Below are 25,916 nucleotides of genomic sequence, written 5' to 3' on the forward strand. Positions count from 1 at the left end.
GGATTATCATATCAACAGTTTAATAAGAAATAAAAAGTATGCGTCAAAGTCTGCCAGTAGGCTAGCATTTGTACTTAAGGAACTGTAATCTTCCATGAGCTGACCTCTGCTGAGTCTGACTGCTGCCTGCTGATTGGCTAAGACACTAAGTAGCAGTAAATTGGCCCACAGCTTCTTTGCAAGCAACAAGTTGCTGCAGTTCCACACATGAGTATTTCCGAGACAATGGCTATCTGGTGCCAGAAAGTTACACATTTTCCTACCGTTTTTAGAAACTATGTATTTATAGCTTGATTTAAAGCATTTGAAGAGACTGCAGGCTTTCCCCCAAAGGGAAGGTGAGAAAGGAGGTCAAGCAGACTTTACGTTTTCTGCAATGGATTATTTTACTCGGCCAAAACTTCTGGATTTTAAGAATTCACCGCCACATCTTCAGTTCAACAAGTATGTCCTGACAGGATACCGGCCTATATCCACTTACAGAGACTGTCTGCGAAGTTTGTTCTATCTGCACAATGAATTTGGGAACATCTATACACATGGTATGAGAAATGTACTCCATAATTTGCACTATAATATCTGGAATTTGTTTAGTAAGAGAGTTTTAAGTGAATTGTGGATGTAAAAATTACATATAGAATGTCTGCATTCCACTGAGAAACCAGGAAATCCAGTGGTTATCTTAAAGAAGAGGAGAACCTTCTGAAAATGTAATTTAGGGCTACTTTCTCCACTATTCACCCAGTGACACTCTTCAAGAAGGGTGCGTAAATAGCATTACATGAGATTACATCTAATCCTTGTTAGGGAATTGCTGTCTTGGAAGTGATGCTTTGTAATTGCTCTGACTGGTAAAAGTGCAGTAAGGATTATAGAGACCATGTCTTAAAAAGTGATGTTAACCCTGAAGCCTACTGTGTCATATTTACATAAATGTCATAATCTACTACATGCCTACATTTATAAATTATTGAGCTCCATATTCTACTATATCATACTGTACAGATGCATCTCAAATTATTGTGGAAAAATAAACATTGTGGAAAAGTTAATTTATTTCAGTAATTCAACTCAAATTGTGAAACTTGTATATTAAATTCAGTGCACACAGAATGAAGTAGTTTAAGTCTTTGGTTCTTTTAATTGTGATGCTTTTGGCTCGCGTTTAACAAAACCACACCATTTCAACAAATTAGAATACTTCATAATTTTTTTGTGAATTGTTGGCCTTCTGGAAAGAATGTTCATTTACTGAGGTGGTAATGAAGCCCTAGTTTCTTTGAACATGGCCTTTTATTTATTTAATACATACAATACAATACAAGTTTCACAATTTGAGTTGAATTACAGAAATTAAATGAAGCCAAAAACGGCTAATGAATCAAGTTCAATATTTTGTTCAATATAGTATTAGGATTCCTGACACTTAAACCAACAGGGATTTTATAACATCTTACATTCAAAAGATTTCAAGATTGTGTTTCATGCATTTGTGAGGTCAGGCATTGATTTTGCAAAGCTTGCAATCTCCATTTTAGTTCATTCCAAATATGCTTGATGGGGTTGAGGTCAGGCCTCTGTGGACCAGTTAAGTTTTTCCAGCCCAAAACCATCCAGCTATGTCTTTTTAGATCTGCTTTGCACACTTTTGTGCAGTAACGCTGAAATAAGAGGACTTTCCCCAAAAGTTCACAGAAGCATGGCATTATGCAATATATCCTGGTATGCTGAATCATCAAGATTTCCCTTCACTGGAAGTAAGGCCTAGGCCAACCCCTAAGAAACAGCCCCATATAATTTTCCCTTCTCCACCGGACTTTACAGTTGACTCGATGCTGTCAAGCAGGTAGCATTCTCCTAGCATCCACTAAAACCATTGCCCTTCAAACTGCCAAACAGAAAGGCATGATTCACACTTCACAGAACACACCTGCTCTACATCAAAGTCTACTTCATTTGACGCTTGCCATTTTAACTATTGATGCAAGGCCCGGATGTAGTTCCACAGTTATGGAAACCCATTCCATGAAGCTTTCACCTTTTTTCCTTTTCTGATATTCATGCCAGTGGAAGCTTGAAACACTTCAACTATTGAATCAGCAGAGCATTAGCAACTTTTACACACCATTCTCCTCTTCATCGGTCAACACACTCTGGATTTGACTGTGGAATATCTAGCAGTGCTAAAATTGTACAAACTTTTGCAAATTGTGGTGTCCTATCGCAGTAGCACAAGATATTACTGGAAAATTATCAAGAAAGGTGTAACATTCCATAATTTGTACTCCTCATGTACAAGCACTATATTAAGAGTGTTTGTGAACACATTTGCTTGCTCATTGTATCAGCTCTTAGCAGTTATTGATATCAAACCAGTCTCATATTGTAGCACATTCAATTTTCTGTTTTGTCCATCAGGTATACCCTTCATCTTTTTTTTGCTGTTTTTGCCTTTGAGTATCCCATGGGCTGAAGTCGATGAGTGGTGGATAGGAGTGGTGCATTATTTGGCTTGTCTGTCTCCCACAGTTTTTTCGGTCTTCTACCATCTCTTCATGAACCATGAAGGTGGAGCACCTATTTATGATACACTGCTGTGCTTTGACATGTTTGGCGTCTGTCTCGTCAACACTCTAGGTAAGCTACAAAAATTTAGGACTAGACAATATTACTATTACATACACTGCATTGATAAGCCTATAAAAATGATGTTTCCTTAAACAGACATATTCATGCAATACATGTAAATATCCAGCTTGTCCTACGTAGTGTTGCAGGAATGCTGAAATATATCCCAGCATGTCTGGCTCAAGTAAAATTTAGAAAATATTTTCTTCTGTATTGCACACATCACCAGAGAGAAGCCTGTTTTGTTCACCAGGACATGAAGGTCAAGTTAAAAAATAAACAGCAATCATTTAAGATACAGTACTCACAGTACAAACATAACATTCATTTACAAAAAACTTATAGCTGACTTTAACATGTCTTAATTTTATATAACCTAGATATTTAAAAAAAAAAAAAATTGCTAGGGATGAAACGGTATGATGGACTTTTACAGAACATTTTCTTGTTTGTGGTATTGCATGAATATACCAAGTATGCATTTGTATTTATAAAGTGGGCGTCAAAATATGGAGCCACCTTTGGTTGCTATTGTAAACAAATAAAATATAATAAATAAAAGCTAGTCCAACCTAAGCTTATATGTTGGTTTTATACGGTCTTCGAACCTGCTCATAGCCGGTTTGCAGGCTAGTTTATCAGCTAGTCTCCCAACTAAAACCAGCTTGACCAGCTCAATCAGGCTGGGACACCTAAAACCAACTAAGACCAGCCAACCAGACTGGTTTAACATATTTTTTTTCAGCTGAGGACATTGTTGCTTCTTGAAGGACCAGGGTTCAATTAATTCCATGTATTTTTTTTTCTTTTTGCAGGTGCTCTACCAATCATTCACATAACTTTATTGTGTTACCCATTCTCCCGCCGTGTTGCGTTGATGGCATATCTCCTCCTCTCTGGCTACGGTGTTTACTGCGCTGTCACTGCACAGAGTAATGTGCACCGTCTGCAATCTTTTGCTTGGCAGGCGATGTTCCGCTTCATTCTTTTTATGTTACGTCTGACTGGGGCAGGCAGAGGAAGCCCTGCATCCCTTCGACTCTACCTCACCATGGATACCCTTGCGTTGCTAGGAGGACTAGTTAATATTTCCCGCCTGCCAGAGCGCTTCAGACCTGGACGGTTTGACTACTGGTTTAATAGTCACCAGATTATGCACATCATGGTCGTCCTGTCCATTATGTACTTACACTGGGGTATGCTAGAGGATTTAAGATGGTTAAAAGGATATCACTGTCCCGGTGAATAAACTTCCAGACTGATTAGTCAACATGAAATAACAGTAATAAACTGCAGGGTCATTTTTGCACACCCCAAACAATTGTTAATGCCATGGTACTTTCTTTGAAGTATTTACAGCTACCAAGTGGCATGAATTTGCACTACAGATGTTAATTGCATACAACTTTGGATGTCAACAACAAAAGACAGAGAAAAAGTTTGTTAGTTTTTAAAGGACGATAATCTAATATTTTTATCTTATCTAATTTATCTTATGCATGCACAAACATATGGTTAGTTGCACTCAGCACTATTTTTCCTGCTGTCTGCTACATTAGGACAGACCTAAATACAATTTCAGTGATGAGAAACAAAGAATACCATGGTAGAGATCCACCAAAAAGTAAAGCCTTCTGAGAGCTCTTCTAAAAAAGATATGATGTGAAATTAAAAGATGTGAAATTATTCAATGAAATGTGAAATAATGCACTTTATCCTTCGGAAATCAAATCCAGATGATTGTATTCTGGATGGCACTACTGTTAACAAATGTGCTTTATTTACATGGTGCTACATATGTCAAATATGAATTGTATATGAGCATAAAATATTACTTGAATTAAACAAGCTGGACTTGTTGTTATACTATCAAAGCACAATTGGAGAAATCAGTTTCCATTTAAGAGTATGCATTGATATTTAACATTTTCAACACTGTCAAATCTGACAACACATTGAAAAAAAAACGAAAATAAAATTTTGTAAAATTATTAAAACAAAAAGTTGTCCCCGAGCTATATCTAGAGATTGGAGTAAGTGCTCCTTTAACCATTTGGCTACCCAGACACATCTTCGATTCACAGTGGTGACAGTTTTACAGGAGGCTGACATTCAAATTTACCGTCCTGGCATGTGCATAAAATGAAAAATGAGCTATAATCATAACATATCAACATACGCAGTCATTTTTAAAGAAGCACAAATGACTACTTACACATTCCTAAAAAGAAGAGACGTCTGTCAGACCAAGATTTTAATCTGAGTGAGAGGTACACAAATATTTTATGTTTAGTAAACATGACTGAATTCAGATTTAATTTGAGGTTTAGTGTTAATTTATGGATGTTATTAGAAATGACTTAATGTAGTATTCACTTTAAGCCTAGTTTAAGTATAGTTAAATACAAATGTTAAAGTACAGCCAAATGCACAGCCTTTTAAAAAGTATACTCCTAAACCACTGTTGACACATGGCCACTAGAAAGTATGTTCTGTGTCCTCTGTCTGTACTGTTATAGCATGCTCCTGTAGTGAAAAAGCAACTACGTGTATAGATTATACAAATATATTCTTTTGAGGGAGATGTCATTTCAACATTTGTGATCAGAGCTACTGCCGTGACAGTGATGTGTAATGATGTGTGTGTCCTCCTGGGAAGTTGATATTAAGGAACTGGCAAAGTTGCAATTCCGATGTCAAGTGAAAACACTCCACTTCGGTCAGTTTAATATAGCAATAAACCTTATCTACTTAAAACAAAAAAATATTTACACAAGATTTTTTTTTTTTTTTAAATCTACTTCTACAAAATGCTGACTGCGGAATGCACGTCGGGTGTATTTTTGCTTTATGGTTTTGTTAAATTATAAATTGCTGTAAACTGAATATTATATATTCTATTGTAATTGCACAGTACAATCATATTTTGTACATGCACCTTTGCTATTTTTTTCGTAAATGAAATAACTAGTTAATATAGATTCTGCATCTATTGTATTTTTTACCAACATGCCCCCCAACTTGAAAACGCTGGGCTTTGTGGTGCCATTTACGTGCATTAAAATTTTTTTTTTTAAAAAACAATCTTTTCTAAATGACCGGAATACACTATAAAACATGGTTCACTGTCAACAAAACAGCTACTTTAAATCTAAGATACATATTGTCTGGAAGCTGCTCCTGCATGGCTAGGTAACTTATATTTGTATTGCTACTGGAGACTAAAATGTGTGTGATATTGTAAATAGATTTCATAGCATAAGTGTTTATGTTTTGCACCTGTAACTATTTTTTGTGTAACAAACTGTGACGCTGATGATTGGTTAAATATGCATAGCAATTTCTAAATACGCTCCAATCTACTCTGACAATGAATTTCAAAAATTGGAACAAATGGGTGTTTTAGAAAAACATTTGAACTTTCACAGTTTTCAAACCTGGCTCGTTGGGGGGAGTGTTTGTTATAGAAACCTGCACATTTTCTTCCTTAATTTGGTTTGTTTTTCATTTGCAAATGCTCTTCTCTGAAAAGGGTGCATTGCAAGGATGCGTTGCAGTTTAAGTACCTGTGTCCAAATCCATGCAAATCATCCACAGCTCTGTAATGCCTTAAAACTCTAAATTAATTTGCAATTATTTACAAATAAATGTTGTTTCAATGAACGCAGAAAACCCACTTTGCATACGGGATTAATAAAGTAATGACTTTCAATACTTTTTGCCATTCTTCAGAGCTCTGAAGATAATAAATCATAATTATCCCAGTGTTTTATGATGTTTCAACTGATTTCAAATCCTTTATTAAAGGCCATAGAGTCTCATTCCATGTAGTCCTAACTGAAGAATTTCTGGTCTTTCATACCAAATCCTTTTGCATGACTGCTTAACGTTAGTCTTCATCAGTGCTGCTGTCGTCCTCAGCTTCAGACATGTCAGCAATGGGGAACCTCAAGATGGCCGCCACTCCACTCAACTGATTCAGCTCTACAGAGAAATAATCACACCATGTCAGTCACATGCCAATCTAAAATAATATTCTGAAACAAAGACTATTAAACAGGAACCTACGTTCTCCAGATACGTGAAGGCTTGAGAATATTCTAAAAAATATTATTTAACAGAAGAAAAAAAAAATGTGTTAAAATATTTATCATTACACATAAAAATCAGAACATGCCATACACAATTATTTGAATACCTGACATTTCCTCCATTTTCCTTCACGTTGTCCACAAGCCGAACATATCGGCTACGAGTGGCTATGTCTTGATGTCTGTAACATAGATTAAAAAAATAAAATGCATATTAAGTGCACCAGTAAAACAGAAAAAAAACATTACTTGTGGATTTAATTACTTTTTAAATGTACCTAAATAGTTTGTCACTGATGAGCAGGATGTCAACGGCTAAAGCTTCACTCGCTCTTTCCACATGAGCCAGTCTGTACGGAGCAAGAGATTTTTATAAATTATCAAGAAAGTGTTAATATCAACTAACTCTCACTGAAGTATTAATAGAATAATTTGACAAAAATTAGTAGACCATTAAAATAAGGTGTTAAGACAGTCTTCTAATTCTCTGGCTGGTACTTGACAAAGTTGCTTACAGTTAGTAGAATGTCTTAAGTGGACTATAAAGTGTTACAGATACTGAAATCCTTCTCATTGATACTGACAGGAATGACTTATTTAAACAGTAGTGATTTTGATCACCCATAGAAAGCTCGATCAGGCTCCTGTTGAAGCATCTTGTAAAAGTCTTCCAAAGCCTTAACCTCTCCAGCTGCCTAAAACAGAAAAAAAAAATTAGCACACTGCAGTGCTACAATGCTACAAGCTGTACGTGCAAATGTACAAAATCATATTAAGTCACCTTGGTGTCAGACAACCGGGCCGTGACTGCTGGATCACACAGCACTTCTGTAGAATGAAAATTTCACATTTATATTGTCACTTTAAAATGACAATAAAGAAAAAAAATGCAGATAACTGATTAATGACATCCCTTTCAATTGCATATTAAGCAAGATTATTAAATTATTTAATATTTTCATACGTTTCTAAGGTTAATCATTTGCACAAAATTGTATCTATATAAAAGACACACAATGATATATGTAAGAATAAATAGTATAAAAATCTGAACTTTTTCTGCCAATATGCAGTTCCTACAGTTTTATTACTTTACAGTAATTTTTATTAAGTTTGAGAAAACACTAGATATCAAACACAAATTTGTTTTTGTTTTTGACCAGTATCTCCAATTTTTTGTTTTTCAATGCATAACCCACAGTTTTGTGACATGAATGATGTAGTGTTATTTGTTATCTTGGTGTCTGTCAAACAGAAAAGCACTTTGAAAAAAATAGTTGCAGTCAAAATGCACCACTTTATTTGGAGCGTCTTACATATGACTATTTTGCCTAACAATTAATAATCATTTTACTTTGCATAATATCTGTTTATCATATTAAAATATACCAAAATTTTGCCAGATATACCAATGGTTAAATGCATAATGTTGCTGTGAGGAAAATATTCATTGCCCAGGAGCCTACATAGCAAAAGACTGTTTATGTAGTTTTTATTTGATAAACTGAAAGATAAAAGTGATTAGATCAGATTGTGCATTATTCACTAGATCTCAATCGTCTTGCAAGAGAGACATTCTACTACTCATCCAATTATGGTGCTGACTTTGAAAAGCTGATTATTTGTAATGTTTATTTATTTTATAGTTTTATGAGTCACAAACCTTTCATTACGTGACTTATATATGCACCGCTATCCTATTCCTTGAAGAACTGTACATTTTATTCATGTTTTCCCCTATTCCAGTCAAATCTGGCACGCCTACTAGTCTATTATGAAAGTTCTGCGCATCTCCACTTTTGAAAGATGAACAGAATATTGACCTTTGAGTGAATACTTGTGTCCAGATGAGGAGTGCACCACCATGAATTTGGGCCTGTTCTCCAGTAGTATTTTACAGTCTTGCCTCACAGCCTCTTTAAACAGGTACGAGATAAACTGATCTTTCACAAATCCAGGACTGGCCACCAGTATACATTTCACCACTGAAAAACACATAAGCGCAACAAAAATATCAGCATTTATTTGTCCATTGTCCATCCTTATTATGTGAATAAATCCGTTACCATCAAAATTGAAGTGCCTAAGAATGCCCTGCATGACAGCCTCATAAAATCTCTCTAATGCCTGAAAGAGAATAAAATGTCACTGTATGAATATTTTGTAGAAATAAGCAACTGCCAAGCATAGGCAGAAAAAAATATTTGCATGTACTATATATCTACTGTATTTCTAATGGATTACAGTTTTTTTTTTTAAAAAAAGCATCTATTGCTTACAATCATTGGCATTTGCTCAATATAATGATAAACTCCTAAATGCATTGTCAGATTTACCGTCACAAGGTTTTATTGGCTCACCTTGTCATGTTGAGTGCAACTGCCTTTTCTCTTACGGGGGATGGTGACCTCAACCTTTGCCCTTAGCAAGGTCATGGCTGGAGTCACGAGAACTAGATTGGCCAGACCTTCCTGCATCACAACAGCAGCCACATCTGCTTTCTGAGCGGGGTCACATGCCTGCTCTATAGGTGAAGGAAGAATCAGGGTTCAAATAAACCAGCGATGCGCTGGATCTGATTCATTAACGTTTTAGCATGCTTATGACTGCTCTCTCCCATGCAGTGAAAGTGAATGGTGACTGCCACCGGCAAGAAGACATTAACATACTTGTGAAGTACAACTACAAAATTCAGCTCTGTTACTCTGTCACGAAATAACGTGAAGGCACACATCACATTTCTGCACATAGCGTCCTTATGCAAATGCTAACATACTCATAATAAAAAAAAGTACCTACTTGCTTCCCAGGACCATTTTTAATCAATTTGTTACATAGTATTGTTATTAGTCAGAAAAACAAATTTTAGTCAGAATACACTAAAAACACACCAACACATTACCAATTCTGTCCAACACCACGCTGTCCCAGACTTTTTTGGCAAGAGTGAACTTCCTGTTGAGCTCCAGTTCAATGGTATGATAGGCACCCATCTACATATGACACAAAAAGGTGTAAAGCTGCCACTAATGTCAACACACCATTTATATAATACATTTGACATAAATTTACATGTCGCAAGTGCAACAAACTTTTGAAATATCAACAAAATTTAAGGTCAATATTTTAAAACACACATTTCTAAATGCACTCTGACCTTCACATACTGGTTCTCCTGGATATTTGTCCCTTTGACTCTGAGCTGACATGCCTGGGAATCGAAGTCTATCGTCTCCACGCATAAAGTCAGTGTGGTGCGCACACGTGAGCTGCCCACACTGCCTGTAGAGGACTCTGTCTGCACTTTCCTGTTTGTCACATCAGATTGTTTTCATTGAGTCAAAAACCTCTGACAATAAGTGTGATAAAACAAAACTGAACAGGATGGTGATGAGTACGGCGGGAAAAAAAAAAAAGACAGACCTGATGGTTGAGGCTCTAAGGCTGTCGCCCACCTGCAGTAGGTTGTAGGTGTGCCACATATCCTCTGCTTCATCAGGTATTAGTGTCACCTGACTAAAAAAAATCAGAAACAAAAATATATAAGTAATCACTTTTGTGTTGCCTACTTTGCTCATTAACTGTAAATGCAAGGGAAGTCAGTTCACTCTTGGGACTGCACTCACTCAGCTATTTTCAAAGTACTGATTAAATCTGACTGAATGGAATAATACTAAAATTCTGAAATGTACTTAATTAAAATGACATTTTATTCAACGTCATATCTATTTTAAAGATTACTACGTTCCTATTTTTATATTAAATCTGACCTTAATCCAACAACATGGATGTCAGTTTAGGCAAAAGCCAGACTAAGCCTACATGAAATCAAAACTGAACACATTTACTTTGTGTGGTAGAAAAATAGCATCACTGTGTGCGTGTCTGGAATGAATTAAAAGTACAACTTGATTTTATTTTCTAAAATAAAATAACTTAACGCAACAGATAGCCACGAATGATCAATAGACGGCGCTACAGGAAAGGCAAACGCATTTTTGGGCTGTGGCAATATTTTGTTTGTGAAACACAAGCCAAGTTTGCCAACAAAGCACTGGGTTAACAATGACAGCATATTAAGTCTTATAGGCGCTTTTCAAGTTAGTTCGACAAACAAATAAGCATTACACTAACGATATTTAATTCATACCAAAGGACACAGTTGTTGCCGTACCACCACTGCAATATGATACTTTCACAGCACTCAAAATGCGCCCATGATGTCCAAAGTGGTGTACAGAAAGCACTCACCCGGCATTATCCTTCTCGATGTCTTTATGAACCAACTTCATGGTCAAAGGGCTTAGCTATTCAAAAACAAAATGCATATTTAATTGTGTACTATTCAATTTAATTTTGATGACGTTTCCGCATCAGCAGTGGCACATTCTGCCACTTTAGAATGAATCAGACGATTCGAACTGTCGCTTTCTGATCGCGTCATTAGCCGATAGATTGCGTCATTACGTCATTTCTATCTTTGGTTACTTCCGTGGGTTGGAAAAACGAACGAATGCATTGTATTTCAAGCATATTTCGAATTTAGTCTTTAGCAGTACATTTTATGAATAATTAGCAACTGGTGTTAATAAAGTAAAACCATCTAACCTGAGAAGTGTTTTACATCGCTACAAAAACAAGGGTTAACAGCGTTTTATACGGCAAATCAGAGATTACACACTGATGAATGTTGTTTTAATTTGCTTGTTAACAATTAAATATAGAAAAGATTGACACACAGAATATCCTATTGGCTTTTCGGATGTGCTTTTGAAGCGGTCGTCATAAACCTAGAATATCCAATCAAATACGCACTTTAGTGACTATCCCGCCCCTTCGGCGTTTCCTACAACCGCCAGCGGTCGTGGTGCTAGTTTACCTCAGACAGCGATCTGCTGAAGGGACCATTCGCGGCAATAACATCATAATATGAACTCAGGAATACTATCAGTGGTGTGATTTTTTTTAAATAGAGGTTTGTTTTTAAGTTATTGTCGTGTAATTGTATCGGGCGGTTTCCTGGGTCGTCTTGTTCCTGTCTCTGTTAGCCGGCTAATCTCCAGCGAGCGACAAAATGGCTGATTCGGACAAGTTAAACATCGATTCGATCATCCAGCGCCTTTTGGAAGGTAACAAGCGTTCTTATTCTGTAATACAAACTGTGCCGTTTTATCTTGCAAAATAATGATTATGGGTCTGAAAACTTATTTAATGTATGTTCATTCGCGTACATTTCATCTACAATCGAAGGTATATGTAGCTACGTAGTATTAGGTATAAATACGTAACACTATTAATCCTATTCAAATTTTCATTCGCATTCGTTTATTAAATATAATCCTAACAAAACTTCAGCGCATGCGCAGTGCATAAATGGTCTCGTTCAGAAACAAAACGCCACTAGGAAGATGTCACCGGTGTCGTGCCAAATTTTCACCCCCTGAATATTACCCTTTTTTTAATGCTCGTATTCGACTGAGATAACGTTAGTACATCCACAGCTCTTAATAATAGAAAATACAATCAACGCTCGCGTTCCTCAATGTCCAACGTTTCCAGATGCCTTTTACTTAAAATCAAGGGAAATAAAAAATCTTTCCGCTTTATATATTGTTAATAAATGTATCAAACACAAAATATAACACAATGAAAGACCACATGTAGTCAGTTATTGCTATCTGGCTCTTCACTGGTTGGAGGAGGTAAACATTGAGAAAGGAGTAATAAATGCAGGCCCGCTGCTGCCCAAGGCATATGAAATAAATAAATATAACACAAGGCTTATAAAAGTATATGAAATATTTTAGGAGTTATTACAGATTGAACAATCAGGTGGAGGGTAACACACAGGTAAGCAAAGAGCTTAATATACAAGGGAAAGAAGGTTCTGTACACACAGTACTGAGAAGGAGAGAAAAAAAATTATAACCAGACTGTGCAAGCCTAAGATGATGACATGGCATAGTTAATTCAGGATTTAATGCAAATTTATATTAAAACATCCAAATGGATTATGTAGTTTTTGTGGTGAAACTAAAAATGTCAAATTTAATCAGTAATAACAGGCAAATTCTACAAATTATCAAGCTATGCCATAAAGCTGTATTCTAGTAGTACAAGCCTTTGTAGATACTAGATCACAGACAGGACTAGATTTTTAACTTGCTAAATATCTCTCTATTTTAACACTTTTGAAAGAAACGGTTGAAATTCATGCAATGATTTTTGGTAAAGGTGTTATGTTGCTGCGGTTAGAAGCTTCGGTTGCCACAGAAACAGTGTCCTGAGATGCACCGATGTAATGTGTGTAAATATATATGAGTGAAATGGCTTCTTATAAAATGTAAAGAAGGATTTCATGATGACTTTAATTAGATCTACAAGCACAACCCAATCTATATGTGTATATCTAAGTATTGTAAAGTGACAGATGTGTAGCTATCTGCAAACTAATGATTTAAACTCATAACAGATGCATCAAACTAATATCATGCTATTTGATTGCCTTTTTATATAGGGTTTTTAGGATAAGTGGGCTGAATGTGGAGAGTTAGTCTAATGCTTTTTGTCATTAATACAATGATATTCATATTAGTGTTTTTGGATTAAGCCCTGCAAAATATGTATTTAAATTTAGTAGCATCAAAAAGCACCATGCCCGTTTAGTTCATCCAAAATATTGCATTACGTATGTATAGATCTAGTGTTACACCACATTTGTTTAATGTTTTATTACTACATCAGTCTTATAAATGAATGAGAGAGCTTCTGTTTCATGGTCTGTTTTCTGGTTTTTGCCATGCAACAGCAGATACACATACAGATACATACACGGACGTGTGTATTTATAAAGCTTATGAATGCTTTTTCTCTCTTTAAATTTTTAGTGAAGGGCTCCAGACCTGGTAAAAATGTTCAGTTAACTGAACAAGAGATTCGTGGACTGTGTCTGAAATCTCGAGAAATTTTCCTTAGTCAGCCGATACTTCTGGAACTGGAGGCCCCACTCAAGATTTGTGGTAAAGCTCTGATAACCATTATGCTATGTTTTTGCTAACATCGACAGACCTGTTTGAAATAAAAAAATAAATAATACAAATAAATTAACTCCACTTCATTCTGCAGGTGATGTTCATGGTCAGTACTATGACCTGCTCAGGCTTTTTGAGTATGGAGGATATCCTCCAGAGAGTAACTACCTGTTTCTGGGAGACTATGTAGACAGAGGCAAGCAGTCACTGGAGACCATCTGCCTGCTGCTTGCCTACAAGGTCAAATATCCAGAGAACTTCTTTCTTCTCAGAGGAAACCATGAATGTGCCTCCATCAACAGGATATATGGATTTTATGATGAATGTGAGTATACTTGTATGGGGGTGGATGGTATGACCAAAAGCTTAGGTCATGGTCTGATAATCTCATTGTGTATAACTATATATTAAGTCTATAACTCTGGCTTAAGTTAAACCACTTATATTTTTCCAGTAGGTTTGCCATGGGTTGAGTGTGTGGAATATGGAGATGTGTACGTACTTCTTATTTTGCCTGAATATCATGTTCATGTTTTTTTTTTTTTTTTGGCAGGTAAAAGGCGATATAACATCAAGCTTTGGAAGACATTCACAGACTGTTTCAATTGCTTACCAGTAGCTGCTATTGTGGATGAGAAGATTTTTTGTTGTCATGGAGGTAATCATCAAATGCTTGTCTGACATAAGTAATTTTGGAGAAACATAGCATTCTGTTAATGATTATATTTGTTAAATGTTCATATTTGTTTAGAATTTACATTTTATTCTAGAATTCATAGAGAGCAGGTCTGAAATGTGGGTAAAGCTGAGAGTTAACAGAACAAAAATATAATATTTTTATTTTTTCTGTAGAATGTACATTCATCCCATGGACAGGTTTGTGAAATAGTGGACATGAGATTGTTGATGTGCTTAAAAGTGTGGATCATTTCAAAAGATTCATTCTAAACTCCAGTGGATTGATCCTTTTACCCAGGTCTTTCTCCAGACCTGCAATCTATGGAACAGATTCGCCGTGTGATGAGGCCCACAGATGTCCCTGACCAAGGTCTGCTGTGTGATCTGCTCTGGGCTGACCCAGATAAAGATGTCATGGGCTGGGGAGAGAACGACCGTGGTGTCTCTTTCACCTTTGGGTCTGATGTTGTGGCCAAGTTCCTCCACAAACATGACATGGACCTCATATGTCGGGCCCACCAGGTAATTAATGTAGTTTATGAAATGTAGTGCAATTGCATTGCATATATGTATCAGTGTTGCCAAAAGCACCCAAACTGGATTGAAGAGCACTTATGTTTTGGGTTTGTTTGTTTTTTACGATTTCGGTTAAGGTTCATTTTAGCTGTGATTGTGACACAAAAAATTCAATGTTATAAAATAACCATGATATTTCCAGTTTAATTTCTTTTCATCAAAGAAGAAAGTATTCTTGTCTTGTCTTTGAATTAGTTGAACCAATTGCTTTACAAAATGTTTCACTGTTTCCAAGCACAACACAATGGAAGATTACTGCAAATGCAGTAAAAACACAAAACTGCATTAAAAATACATTTTACAAGCCAGTTGCCACCTCAGATGCTGAAGAAAGTGGCATTAAAGAAAGATTTTAATTTGCTGGTTCAAAGGTTTCTAGGCTTCACAAAGCAGCTTTTTGAAAGCGCACCTCACTAGGGATAACAACATGGCCGTTTTGTGCATCATTTGTGACATAATCTTCTGCTCTCTGAACAGGTGGTGGAGGATGGCTATGAGTTCTTCGCTAAGAGGCAGTTAGTCACACTTTTCTCAGCTCCCAACTACTGCGGAGAGTTTGACAACGCAGGTGCTATGATGAGTGTTGATGAGACCCTGATGTGCTCATTTCAGGTTTGTATGTGCTCCTTTAGTAGCTACTAGGGTTGCCAGTTGCTCACCTTTGGGCAAAATGTACAGTTTGGAAAATTTCCTACAGAAATTCAGTGAAATGTAACTACATACTGACTGCCATTTTGCACTGTAAATGTGAGTTTAGTGTATAAAGAAAATGCATTTGATTTGAATATCTCAATGTACTTTGGTAACAAAATATTAAATGCTCGTTAGATTTCGTAAAACAGTCTCATTATACACTGTACCAGATGAATGTTTTTAATGGCTCTCTGTTTCCATTAGATTCTGAAACCAGCGGAGAAGAAGATGCTATCATATGGTGCGGGAGGATTTGGGTCTGGTAGACCTGTAACTCCTCCACGAAATGCAGCCAAGGGTGGCAAAGCAAAGAAATAACATCAACTACTGCAACGCACCTATACATCCTTTCCATCATTCTACCTCTCCTTCTCCTTCTCCTCTTCAACTCCAAACACCAAATCAGTGCAGGGCTTTTTTTTTAGCTGTCTCCATCAAGATTAGACTGCTGGGAATCTAAGCGGTCATGGTGTGCTTGACTGAAATGCCCTTGTGGAGTGTGTTGGTTTTTGTATGTGAAACAAAGTGTGTATTTGTAGAAAATGGGTTTTGTTTTGAGTTTGTATGTGAGGGATCTCTCTCTCTCTCTGTCTCTCTCGCTCTCTCTCTCCTACCTATAATTGCGCACCTTTTTACTGCGTTTTTAGATGTTCTGGTTGATTTCCTTTCTAATATCTTCGTCTTCAGCCATAATATAATGATCCTTTTTTTTAGGCCATGTATTGGACCTATGTGATGCCCTTCTCTTCAGACCAAGCCTCAGGGTCCAGCTTTTGATCCCCGCTGTGGGGACAGACTTTTCCATTCCCCTTTAGCTCTAAAGCAATCTGAAAGGAGGTGATTGTGCTCTTCAACATGTGCAAATCACTGCCAGTCTCTTCAATGTGAAACTTCGTCCAAGTGCGTGTCTGTTTACAGTAGTTATTGACAGCATCCTGCACATTTTGTCATATACCTATTTTGGCGCATCCTTTGCTTTTTCAAACTGCACACTCAGGTAGTATTTAGCCTGGCCTGTGGAAATTTTGGTTTTATATTTCACTAGTTTTTGTTTTGTTTTTTTAAGATTAAAATCATGTGTGGTGTGCAAAGAATACCAAGTGTGAATGTCTGCAAAGTGGGTGCCATCGCTGTTTCAGTTTGCACAGAAATGCACTGTTCCTTTTTCTTTTTTCTTTTTTTTTTTTTTTGAGTGATTGTGGCTGTGTGCCACTTTGTAAACTGCAAAGCTCACCTTTTTTCTGTTAAAAGGACTTCTTTCTTTTTTAAAGTAGTCATGAATTTAGCCAATAAAGTGAGAATCTGGTGCAACTTTTTCTTGTTTTTATTATCGATCAAAAATAATTGATGTAAGATGTAAATCTCTGCTCAAAAAAGATAACTAGACATTTAAATCATGCATTTAGATGTTGAACAAATTACTGAGGAAGAACTTTACTTAAATTTGTTGTTTAATTCATTAATAATATATGACATTGTTCAATGGAAACCAAAATTAACCTTAAAATCAAAGTGTAAAAAAATGGAATTACAGGCTGACAGAATGCATGAATTTAATAAATAAAAAAAAAACACTTTAGTACGGTCGATGTACTGTCCCAGACGAAAGATTGTGGCATCATGAAACAATTGTGGTGAATCAGAAATTTCCACAATTGTTGCACCATGCCAGTCTTTCATCTGGGACAGCTGAAAATTGTGGTGTATGTCTCAGGCTTAAAAACAGTAAGAGTATTTTTGATTAGCATGTGGGGGTTTGCATAATCTTCCAAGTATATTCCTCCTTAAACAATTAGTGACCCACTGCCAAACCGGTCAGACTGGATCATGTTGCAGACATCTTCCCACAGCATCTCCATACTCTTACGTCTATCATATGCTTTGCTTGCTTTTTTTCTATGAAGTCAAAGGCACTCCAATTTTTCTCTGGTACTGGTCCAGTTGTTGGGTTTTAGACCTTTAATGACCGTGTCCTGATATCTTCCCCAAGCATGCATTCTTGACCGGTCTGTGGCCATGAAGTGCTTGATAGTGATCTGATATAAATTGAGATATTGAAATTGCCAAATATTTTCCAGTGGAAGAAAAGTAGTCAAAATAGCATTTAACACATATTCAATGTCTATGGCAAATCAAAATGAAATTGTTGATATCTTGTAGATAATTACAAGTTGCAGATATATATAAATATGTGCAATTCATCAAAACTAAATTACAACTAGTATTGGTGTGCACACTTACATCGGCTCTGTAACAAATAAAGGGAAGTTTCTTCATTGATTACTTTCTGTTTGTAGTGTTTATCCCTGGCTTGCAATTCATTACCCCATAATTTCCTGGAACCAGGGTGAACTCGCTCGATGGTCAACATATTGCCTATCAACCAGCAACGAGAGTCATCAAACCAAGACCCAAATTGCACTCCCCACGGTCTGTGTTGAATTCACTGTTTAGCAAAGTCCAAAGCCACACAACTATCTCCCCATCAACCCTAAGACTGTGCAAGAAACTTACAACCCAACATGATTCCACCTAAAAGCAAAGTATATACTCTTTCACGTCCAGCCCTTGCATCTGTTTATATATGGCCTTCCACCTCACCAGCCACCGGATTCTTGATGAATGGAAGACCACCTTTATCAAAACCAGGGGGCACTATGAATATCTTATGCCATATGGTGTAGCCAATTCACCAGCAGTCTTCCAATCGTTTATCAATGAAACATTTTGTGACCTGATGAACAAATGTGTCATTGCCTACACAGACAATATACTGATCTATTCTCCCAGCTTAGACCAACATATCAAGGATGTCAAGACAGCTTTGACACTCTTGCAACAGCATCAACTTTATGCCAAGCTAGAAAAGTGTGAGTTCCACATCCACAAGACTACTTTCCTAGGGTACATTGTCAGCCATCAGGGAGTCAAATTGGACGAATCTAAGGTTCAGGCAGTCACAGAATGGCCTCTCCCAAAAAAGGTGAAGGAACTCCAACAATTCCTGGGGTTTGCAAACTTTTACAGATGTTTAATTCAAGGCTACAGTCCAATTGCAGCCCCCCTAACCTCACAAAGAAATTTCAGTCCTGGTAAGCTACATCCATGTACCTCCTCCCGCAAACAACAGCTGCAGAAAAGAATTACATTTACATTTACATTTAGTCATTTTGCAGACGCTTTTATCCAAAGCGACTTACAATTGAGAGTACAACAGCGATTCATTTTTTTGAGAGACAAACAGACAGAGTAAGTGCTTATAACACCCAGTCACAGGGAGTGTTCAAATTAGTACATGCCAGAAGGGAAGGAATAAACAAGGGGGATGAGAAGAGGCAGAGACAGTGAGAGTATTTTTTATTTTTATTTTTTTTTTATGATGAGGTTAGGTATTGCTGAAAGATGTGAGTTTTCAGCAGTTTCTTAAAGATTGACAGAGATCCAGCATTCCGGATATGTACGGGAAGATCGTTCCACCAGCCAGGAACAGAGAACGCAGAAAGTTCTGGAGAGTGATTTCGAGCCTCTTTGAGATGGTACCACTAGGCGTCGCTCGCTAGCAGATCTCAGACTTCTAGAGGGTGTGTAGATTTGTAATAGTGAGTGGAAGTAGACCGGTGCCGAGTCTGTGGTTGTTCTATATGCAAGCATCAGTGCCTTGAACTTGATGCGAGCTGCAATCGGTAGCCAATGTAAGGAGATAAAGAGAGGTGTAACATGGGTTCTCTTGGGCTCATTGAATACCAGCCGTGCTGCTGCATTCTGAATCATTTGTAGAGGTTTTATTGTGTTCGATGGAAGTCCAGCCAGAAGAGCATTGCAGTAGAAGAGCATTGATGTTGTGTAGTGCAAACCTGCAGGATCGAGCAGTCTTTGCAATGTGATCTTTGAAGGTTAATTGGTCATCGAGGATTACACCAAGATTTCTGACTGAGGTTGATGGGGTAATTGACGAAGAACCTAGCTGGATGGTGAAGTCATGCTGTGTAGTTGGAGTGGCAGGGAATACAAGCAGCTCAGTCTTTGTCAGGTTGAGCTGTAGATGGTACTCTTGCATCCATGTCGAGATGTCCGCCAGGCAACCCGAGATCCGAGTAGCTACCGTTGGATCGTCTGGATGAAAAGAGAGGCAGAGCTGTGTGTCATCGGCGTAGCAGTGGTAGGAGAAGCCGTGAGCCTGTATGATGGGGCCTAGTGATGTAGTGTAAATGGAGAAGAGGAGAGGACCAAGAACCGATCCCTGAGGCACCCCAGTGACCAGTTGATGTGCTGTGGATACATCTCCTCCCCAGGCCACCCTAAAAAACCTACCAGTGAGATAGGATTCGAACAAACAAAGTGGGATCCCAGAGATGCCCAGTGATGAGAGGGTAGACAGCAGGATCTGATGATTCACAGTGTCAAAAGCAGCGGATAGATCCAGCAGAAGATTTATGAAGAAGAAGAATTATGATGTTGGCAATAAGGAACTTCAATAAAGCCAGTATTGGAGGCGTGGATTCATTGGCTAGAGGGAGCCATTCATCCCTTCCATCATCCTAAATCTAATGGTCAAGTTGAAAGATTAAATCTTAAAATAATCTTAATATAAAAAACTGGACTTCTTAATGCTAAATTCTGAAAAAACTGAGGTGATAATTATTGGACCTAAGAAGCCCCACATATAATAATCTAGAACACAGTCTAACACTTGATGTCTGCTTTGTTAAATCTTCATCATCAGTTTGGAACCTAGGTGTGCTGTTTGACAACAATCTTTCCTTCGAAAACCGTGTTTCTGTAAAACTGTGTTTTTCCATTTTAAAAATATATAGAAAAGTCCAAATTGCTCTACTGTATTTGTTATTATTAGGCTATTATTAGTGGCATTAGTATTAGTTGTATTATGCCTTCTTTTTGGGCATGCAGAGAACATATATGCAGGAGCCCCAAACAATAGGATGGTCCCAAAATCCCCTTTACTCATGCGTAAATACACTAGGTGGCGCTATTATAACATTTGGTCCTGCACAACCACTTCATCCAGATTTCTTTCCCTTTAATTCTCTTTCTGTGAATCCTTGAATCTATCCTTATAATGTGCATATATGGAAACTTGGACCACAAAACAAGTCAAAAGCAGCACAGGTATATTTGTAGCAATACTCAACAATATATTGTGTTGTGATTTTTCTTCTATGCAAAAAATCATTAGGATTTTTAAGTAAAGATCATGTTCCATAAAGACATTGTGTGCATTTATTATTGTAAATATATCACTACTTTGATGATGTATAAGACTAAAAAATGACCTATATGATTTTATGGTCCAGGGTCACATATATGTATTTTTTTGGCATTTTGAAAAGCACCTACCTGCAATTTTTTTCAAATCTTATACTGGCTGTCTTTAACTCTGCTCTTGCAAAGCCACCTTCCTGCAGAATCAATTCTGAACACATGACTATTACTTATTACTTATGAAGCAGTGTACCAATTGGACTTGGTTTGGTGAGAATTACCGACAAAGTGTGGCTATAAAAATCTAATTAATGTCACTGCTAATACCTAAAAAACTAGAAAGAATCATAGCAAAATAGAGAGAAAGACATTGTCTGTGTGAAAATAGCATCTGTGCAACTTCTCTTAAAAGACATGAGATTTCCTTCAAAACCAGTAATATTAATCCCAGCGGCTGAGAAATATAATGCAGCAATTCATTAGCAAATTTATTGTATTAATAAAAGTTTTTTGTTTGTTTGTTTGTTTTCATCATTTCTAATTCGGATGTAGTTATTTGTGTTTATTGTTCACATGATAAATCTTTGTTTAATTCCATGTTATGGTTTCCACTTGAATGTATGACATGTCACAGTAACAACCAGCAAAGGTGGGAATCTCCCAAATGGTATAGCATTTGAAAACAGCAGAGGTTACAGGCAGGTGATATGGTTAAAGCTAAACTCTGCAGGAAAGTAGACCTTGAAGGCCAGAGTTGGGAACCACTGCCATATGGTGTCCCATTTTTCATTTTAAAATACAGTGTGTGTTCATGGCCACCCACTCACATTTCTGCCAAGCCCACAATGAGACAGGCTCTATGTCAGACTTCTTCCTGACAGTAAAGCACTATAAGAGCATTTTGTAACTCTATAATCACTGAAGATGTCAATCACTTCAGTTGAATATCGCCTCAAGAGTTCTGCACTCTTGCGAAAAGAGTGATGCAACATGAGTAAATAGTCACTTTTCATGATTAATTAAGGCATTTCTGCTTAGAACAAACCAAAATAAAACTGAAATGTCCTGTGCAGATATGTCCATCCACGATGAATGTGATTTTTGTCGGTAATACATATTGTGGTAGTTTTCTACATTACATGTCTAGTGATTGGTGCTACAAAATTAATGGTTCACTGCATTTGAAAATAATACACATTAAATCAAAACAAATGCAGACATGAGATCAAATCACATTTGCTTAAGCAACCGTGCTATTTTTGCCTGTACAAGTCTTCAAACTCTTTTATCGTGACTCATGTTTCACTAGACTCGTACTCAAGCAATCCACATCTCATGTGCAATGCTATACCACTCGAATAACCATGCAAGTTTACTATGTCAGAGAAGATGGTGATGTTACTCAACCATCAAAAGTTGTTCATTTGAAGCTATAATATAACATTGCGCAAAGAACTATGTATTTATTAAATGACAATCTATCAATGTAATCAAAACTTTTGTAAAATGGAATAAAAGTCGTTGGTGTTTTACTGCCACTTTCAGCTGGAATCTGCAGTGAGCGTATTTGGAATTTTGCAAAAATGCTGGCTATTTTAAACCAATGAGCTAGTATTACATTTTTAAGATAAGGTCACCTATTCCTCTAGTGATATCTAGAAACATCTTTACATGACTTTTACATTTTTGTTTTTTGTAGAGCTTGTTACATTCCAATACTACATCGTTTCACATTGTGCAGCTTTGCCGCTATAATGTGGGATTAACCCCACAAATTTAGGGTCATAGCCTTGGGTTAAAAGCAGCTATAAGACCCTTTCAAACTGACATGCGTGAAACATTGTCTTACCCAGGGTTAAAACTAATTTTAAAAGCCCCTAACCCGGGGTTAAGCACAGTGTGAAAAGCCCTTTGAGTCTTATATGTGTCTATGCTTTCTATGATGTAAGACCAACATGCTCTCGATGATTATAGCAAAGCAGGCGGGTGTGTAGAACCCAATGACATTTAACTCAATATCTCACAGGACAGACTATCCTTTTCCTTGCCCAGCATTCACAGCGCAGGGGATTAGCTGTAACCAATCCATCAATCTTACTTTACTCTTTCACACTCCACGAAAAGAGTACACTTTATTCTTTATGCATTTAAGTATTTTCCACTTGACCGTGAGTTAAGATTTAATGTAATATAATCTACTTAGCTCAAAAAGGTAGAAATTATTATACAAATTTATTTCAAAATTCAAACATGGTCACTTCGTTTCTGAGTAGCTGAGACGATCTTGTTATTTTCCTAATTACAAAACAGAACCTCTCGGTCTTTCTCTCTTTCTACCTCATTTAACATGACCTGGACTTATTCTGCACAGGTTTCTAAATAATTCATTGAATTCATATTGAGTGAGGACACCATGATCTTTTTTTGTTCCACCTTCTACAACTTGTCACAGACACATTTAGAGTTGCTTAAGCTGGTGTTCCCTTTTTCTGCTGACTTAGAACAGCTGAGCTACGGTACATATACACGTCCTGTCAGGACACAGAGTTGCTTTCATATTTATCATTCTTTAGTTCTTTAAAACTCTTCCAAACGTGATCAGTTTTACATCGTAACTTGTATCTGGCATGTCCAAAGAAGAATATAATTAGTGCCATTGTGAAAACTGTGGATCAAGGAAACCCCTGGAATAGTAAAATACATTTGCTATTGGTGTTGAACCAAAAATCACCCGATATAATAACTATGCAGCACAATGTAGAATCTATACTTTCACTTTTACTTGTTCTGTTTAAGCTATATTCAGAATAAAATACACCACCATTTCAAATATTTGTACCACTTAACGGTGCTATTTTACTTCAGTAAATGTGAGGTATCATCTCAAAAATGCATAAGATTGTTTACCATTTTTACTCACATTTTATTTCAGAACTAAATAGTGCTATTTGTCACACTGAAAGTTGAGTGCATTGCATTGTGGGATGCAGTATTGTGTTCTGTTGGATAGCTGGATAAGAAAGTCAATAGTCCACAAGGATGCAGTTTTCTGTTTATTTAACGAATACAGGTTTCTATTATGATTTAGAAAACACTGTGGTCATAGGAGACTGTTGCATTCCAGATTTTTTGATACTTTTATTTATTTCTTGTGCGCAAGTTGGTGCAGTTGTTCACGCATGCCTCCCACTAAAGGCCATATTACAAGTGTCATGTTTATGCATGTGAGAGGAACCCGAGTGTCTGGTTGGGTGAAAGTAATCTGTTAAACTATGCTTGGTATAGCATTGCCTTGTTTTCTCATCAAAAAAAAAGGAAGACTTTGAATACATCAGATAACTTGCAGGTTATGGCATTTGTATTCAAGTTCTTGATTTTTATGCTTGCATGGCATGATTGTCCTTCACATTTTCAAAATTGAGAAAAAACCTAAACCCCTTCCTAAACACCCTTTCTAATGTTTCTGCCATTTAAATAAACAAAAAAAAAAAAAACGTTATTTTGCAAATCTATGTCTTTAATTCAATACAAAATTTAACCACCATTCTAATTTTCTGATGAAACTATTTTGTCATACTCCTCAGAGGCTCATTAGATCATCACCAAGCTCAGCTCTAGACTACAGTGACAAACAGGGAATTTGTTCCATTTACTTTTAAGTTTCTCATGGCTATGACATTGTGAGATTGTTATAATATTTTGTGCCCATGAGAGATTAATTTGTAAGAATGACATATTAACTCCTGGGCATGTGATGTTGTGGCCACAATATTGTTTTGTTGAGGTAATGACATCCTTAAGTGAAGTTGTGGCCTGGAAATGCTATGTTGAGGGCCATAACTTGAGGGAACAACATATTTTCCCATGGCTACAACTAATGTGTAAACAAACCTATGTGACCAAACTAACTCTCGACAAAACTAAATGAACTTAACATGTCCCCTTGGAGTAACATGCAGAAGATCATGTGGGATAAACAAAAGACACTTGCTCAATAGCCACTTGCTATTGGATAACTTTCCATAAAAGGGGATTAATGTATTACTTTGAGGATGGAAATTACCTATCAACAGGTCATTAACTAAAATCACAAAAGACTGAAAACGCATGGAGATAAAATGGAAACAGAAGGACACAGACAGGTAAGCATAGGGTCTAGTTTCAAACACAGCAGAGGACAGACAGACCACATCACACACAGAAGCAAACCAAAGCATAGGACTGATAAAAGAGTGCATGGCATGGAAACTGAATACCACAAGAACAAGATGCTCAGCATAGAAGCAAAAGTGTAAATACATCTTGTGTGCATCAGAAAAGGGAGGTCCATTATTGTTGTTTCATGAATTTGTTTACGCACCTTTAAGCAATTTTGGTCGAAGTAAATGTGTTTGGCATGTATTGAAGGGTATATCTGAAAATAGGAGTAGGCAACCCTGCTCTTGCAGAATCCAACACACTTGTCAGGTATTTTTAAGTTATCCTAAACACCTTTATTAGCTAACATCACAGTAAGCAATCCACATTTGAAAAGAATATTCCATCTATGCTAAACAAAACCCTAACCTAAATCTAATTCAAAGAAATATACGATATGCTGATATAACCATGCCTTTTTAACATGCTTCAGAACAAGACTTGTTCTATTTCATTCTGACTTGTGTCTTAACCCATTGGAAAGTAGCAAACAGACTAAATTCACAAACCAATGATCGATGAAAATAGTTATTATATGCAAAGAAAATAAAAATAAAAATTTTACTCAACAATTCGTCTCCTCTGTGTCTCTCTGCATCACTGTTGTGCTATTTATCCACTGGACACAAACTGTCAGCTCCGCCACCCAGATACATCTTGTTATTTAAACAAATACAGCTTATCACTGTGATTTTTATTCTTTGATTACAAAAAGCATTCTTATCAATTCAGAAAATTCAGATTGAACCACTGATGGTGCATAGTCTTTCATACTTTTCTGGGCAGTGTTCATTACTTGGCA

The 25,916-nt window shown here is 36.8% G+C and overlaps 3 protein-coding genes across 3 annotated transcripts; 2 read left to right on the forward strand and 1 right to left on the reverse strand.

Annotated features, from left to right (window-relative positions):
- Positions 1 to 376: 376 nt before the first annotated feature.
- On the forward strand, positions 377 to 3,877 carry paqr4b (progestin and adipoQ receptor family member IVb). The gene is made up of 3 exons (XM_043254383.1): positions 377 to 542; positions 2,419 to 2,637; positions 3,444 to 3,877. The coding sequence occupies exons 1-3, from the start codon at positions 377 to 379 to the stop codon at positions 3,875 to 3,877; spliced, it is 819 nt and encodes a 272-aa protein (XP_043110318.1).
- Positions 3,878 to 4,386: 509 nt separating this feature from the next.
- On the reverse strand, positions 4,387 to 11,166 carry pelo (pelota mRNA surveillance and ribosome rescue factor). The gene is made up of 13 exons (XM_043253686.1): positions 10,971 to 11,166; positions 10,143 to 10,235; positions 9,877 to 10,027; positions 9,622 to 9,712; positions 9,080 to 9,243; positions 8,786 to 8,846; positions 8,543 to 8,704; positions 7,501 to 7,547; positions 7,341 to 7,414; positions 6,998 to 7,069; positions 6,827 to 6,901; positions 6,697 to 6,728; positions 4,387 to 6,612 (listed from the first exon to the last, which is right to left on the reverse strand). The coding sequence occupies exons 1-13, from the start codon at positions 11,009 to 11,011 to the stop codon at positions 6,518 to 6,520; spliced, it is 1,158 nt and encodes a 385-aa protein (XP_043109621.1). The 5' UTR covers positions 11,012 to 11,166; the 3' UTR covers positions 4,387 to 6,517.
- Positions 11,167 to 11,546: 380 nt separating this feature from the next.
- ppp1cab (protein phosphatase 1, catalytic subunit, alpha isozyme b) lies at positions 11,547 to 17,008 on the forward strand. Its single transcript, XM_043253687.1, has 7 exons — positions 11,547 to 11,848; positions 13,607 to 13,738; positions 13,845 to 14,075; positions 14,304 to 14,408; positions 14,727 to 14,950; positions 15,482 to 15,616; positions 15,902 to 17,008. The coding sequence occupies exons 1-7, from the start codon at positions 11,794 to 11,796 to the stop codon at positions 16,013 to 16,015; spliced, it is 996 nt and encodes a 331-aa protein (XP_043109622.1). The 5' UTR covers positions 11,547 to 11,793; the 3' UTR covers positions 16,016 to 17,008.
- Positions 17,009 to 25,916: the final 8,908 nt, after the last annotated feature.

This window comes from Puntigrus tetrazona, chromosome 12 (assembly GCF_018831695.1).
Source record: "Puntigrus tetrazona isolate hp1 chromosome 12, ASM1883169v1, whole genome shotgun sequence".
Classification (NCBI taxonomy): Eukaryota; Metazoa; Chordata; class Actinopteri; order Cypriniformes; family Cyprinidae; genus Puntigrus; species Puntigrus tetrazona.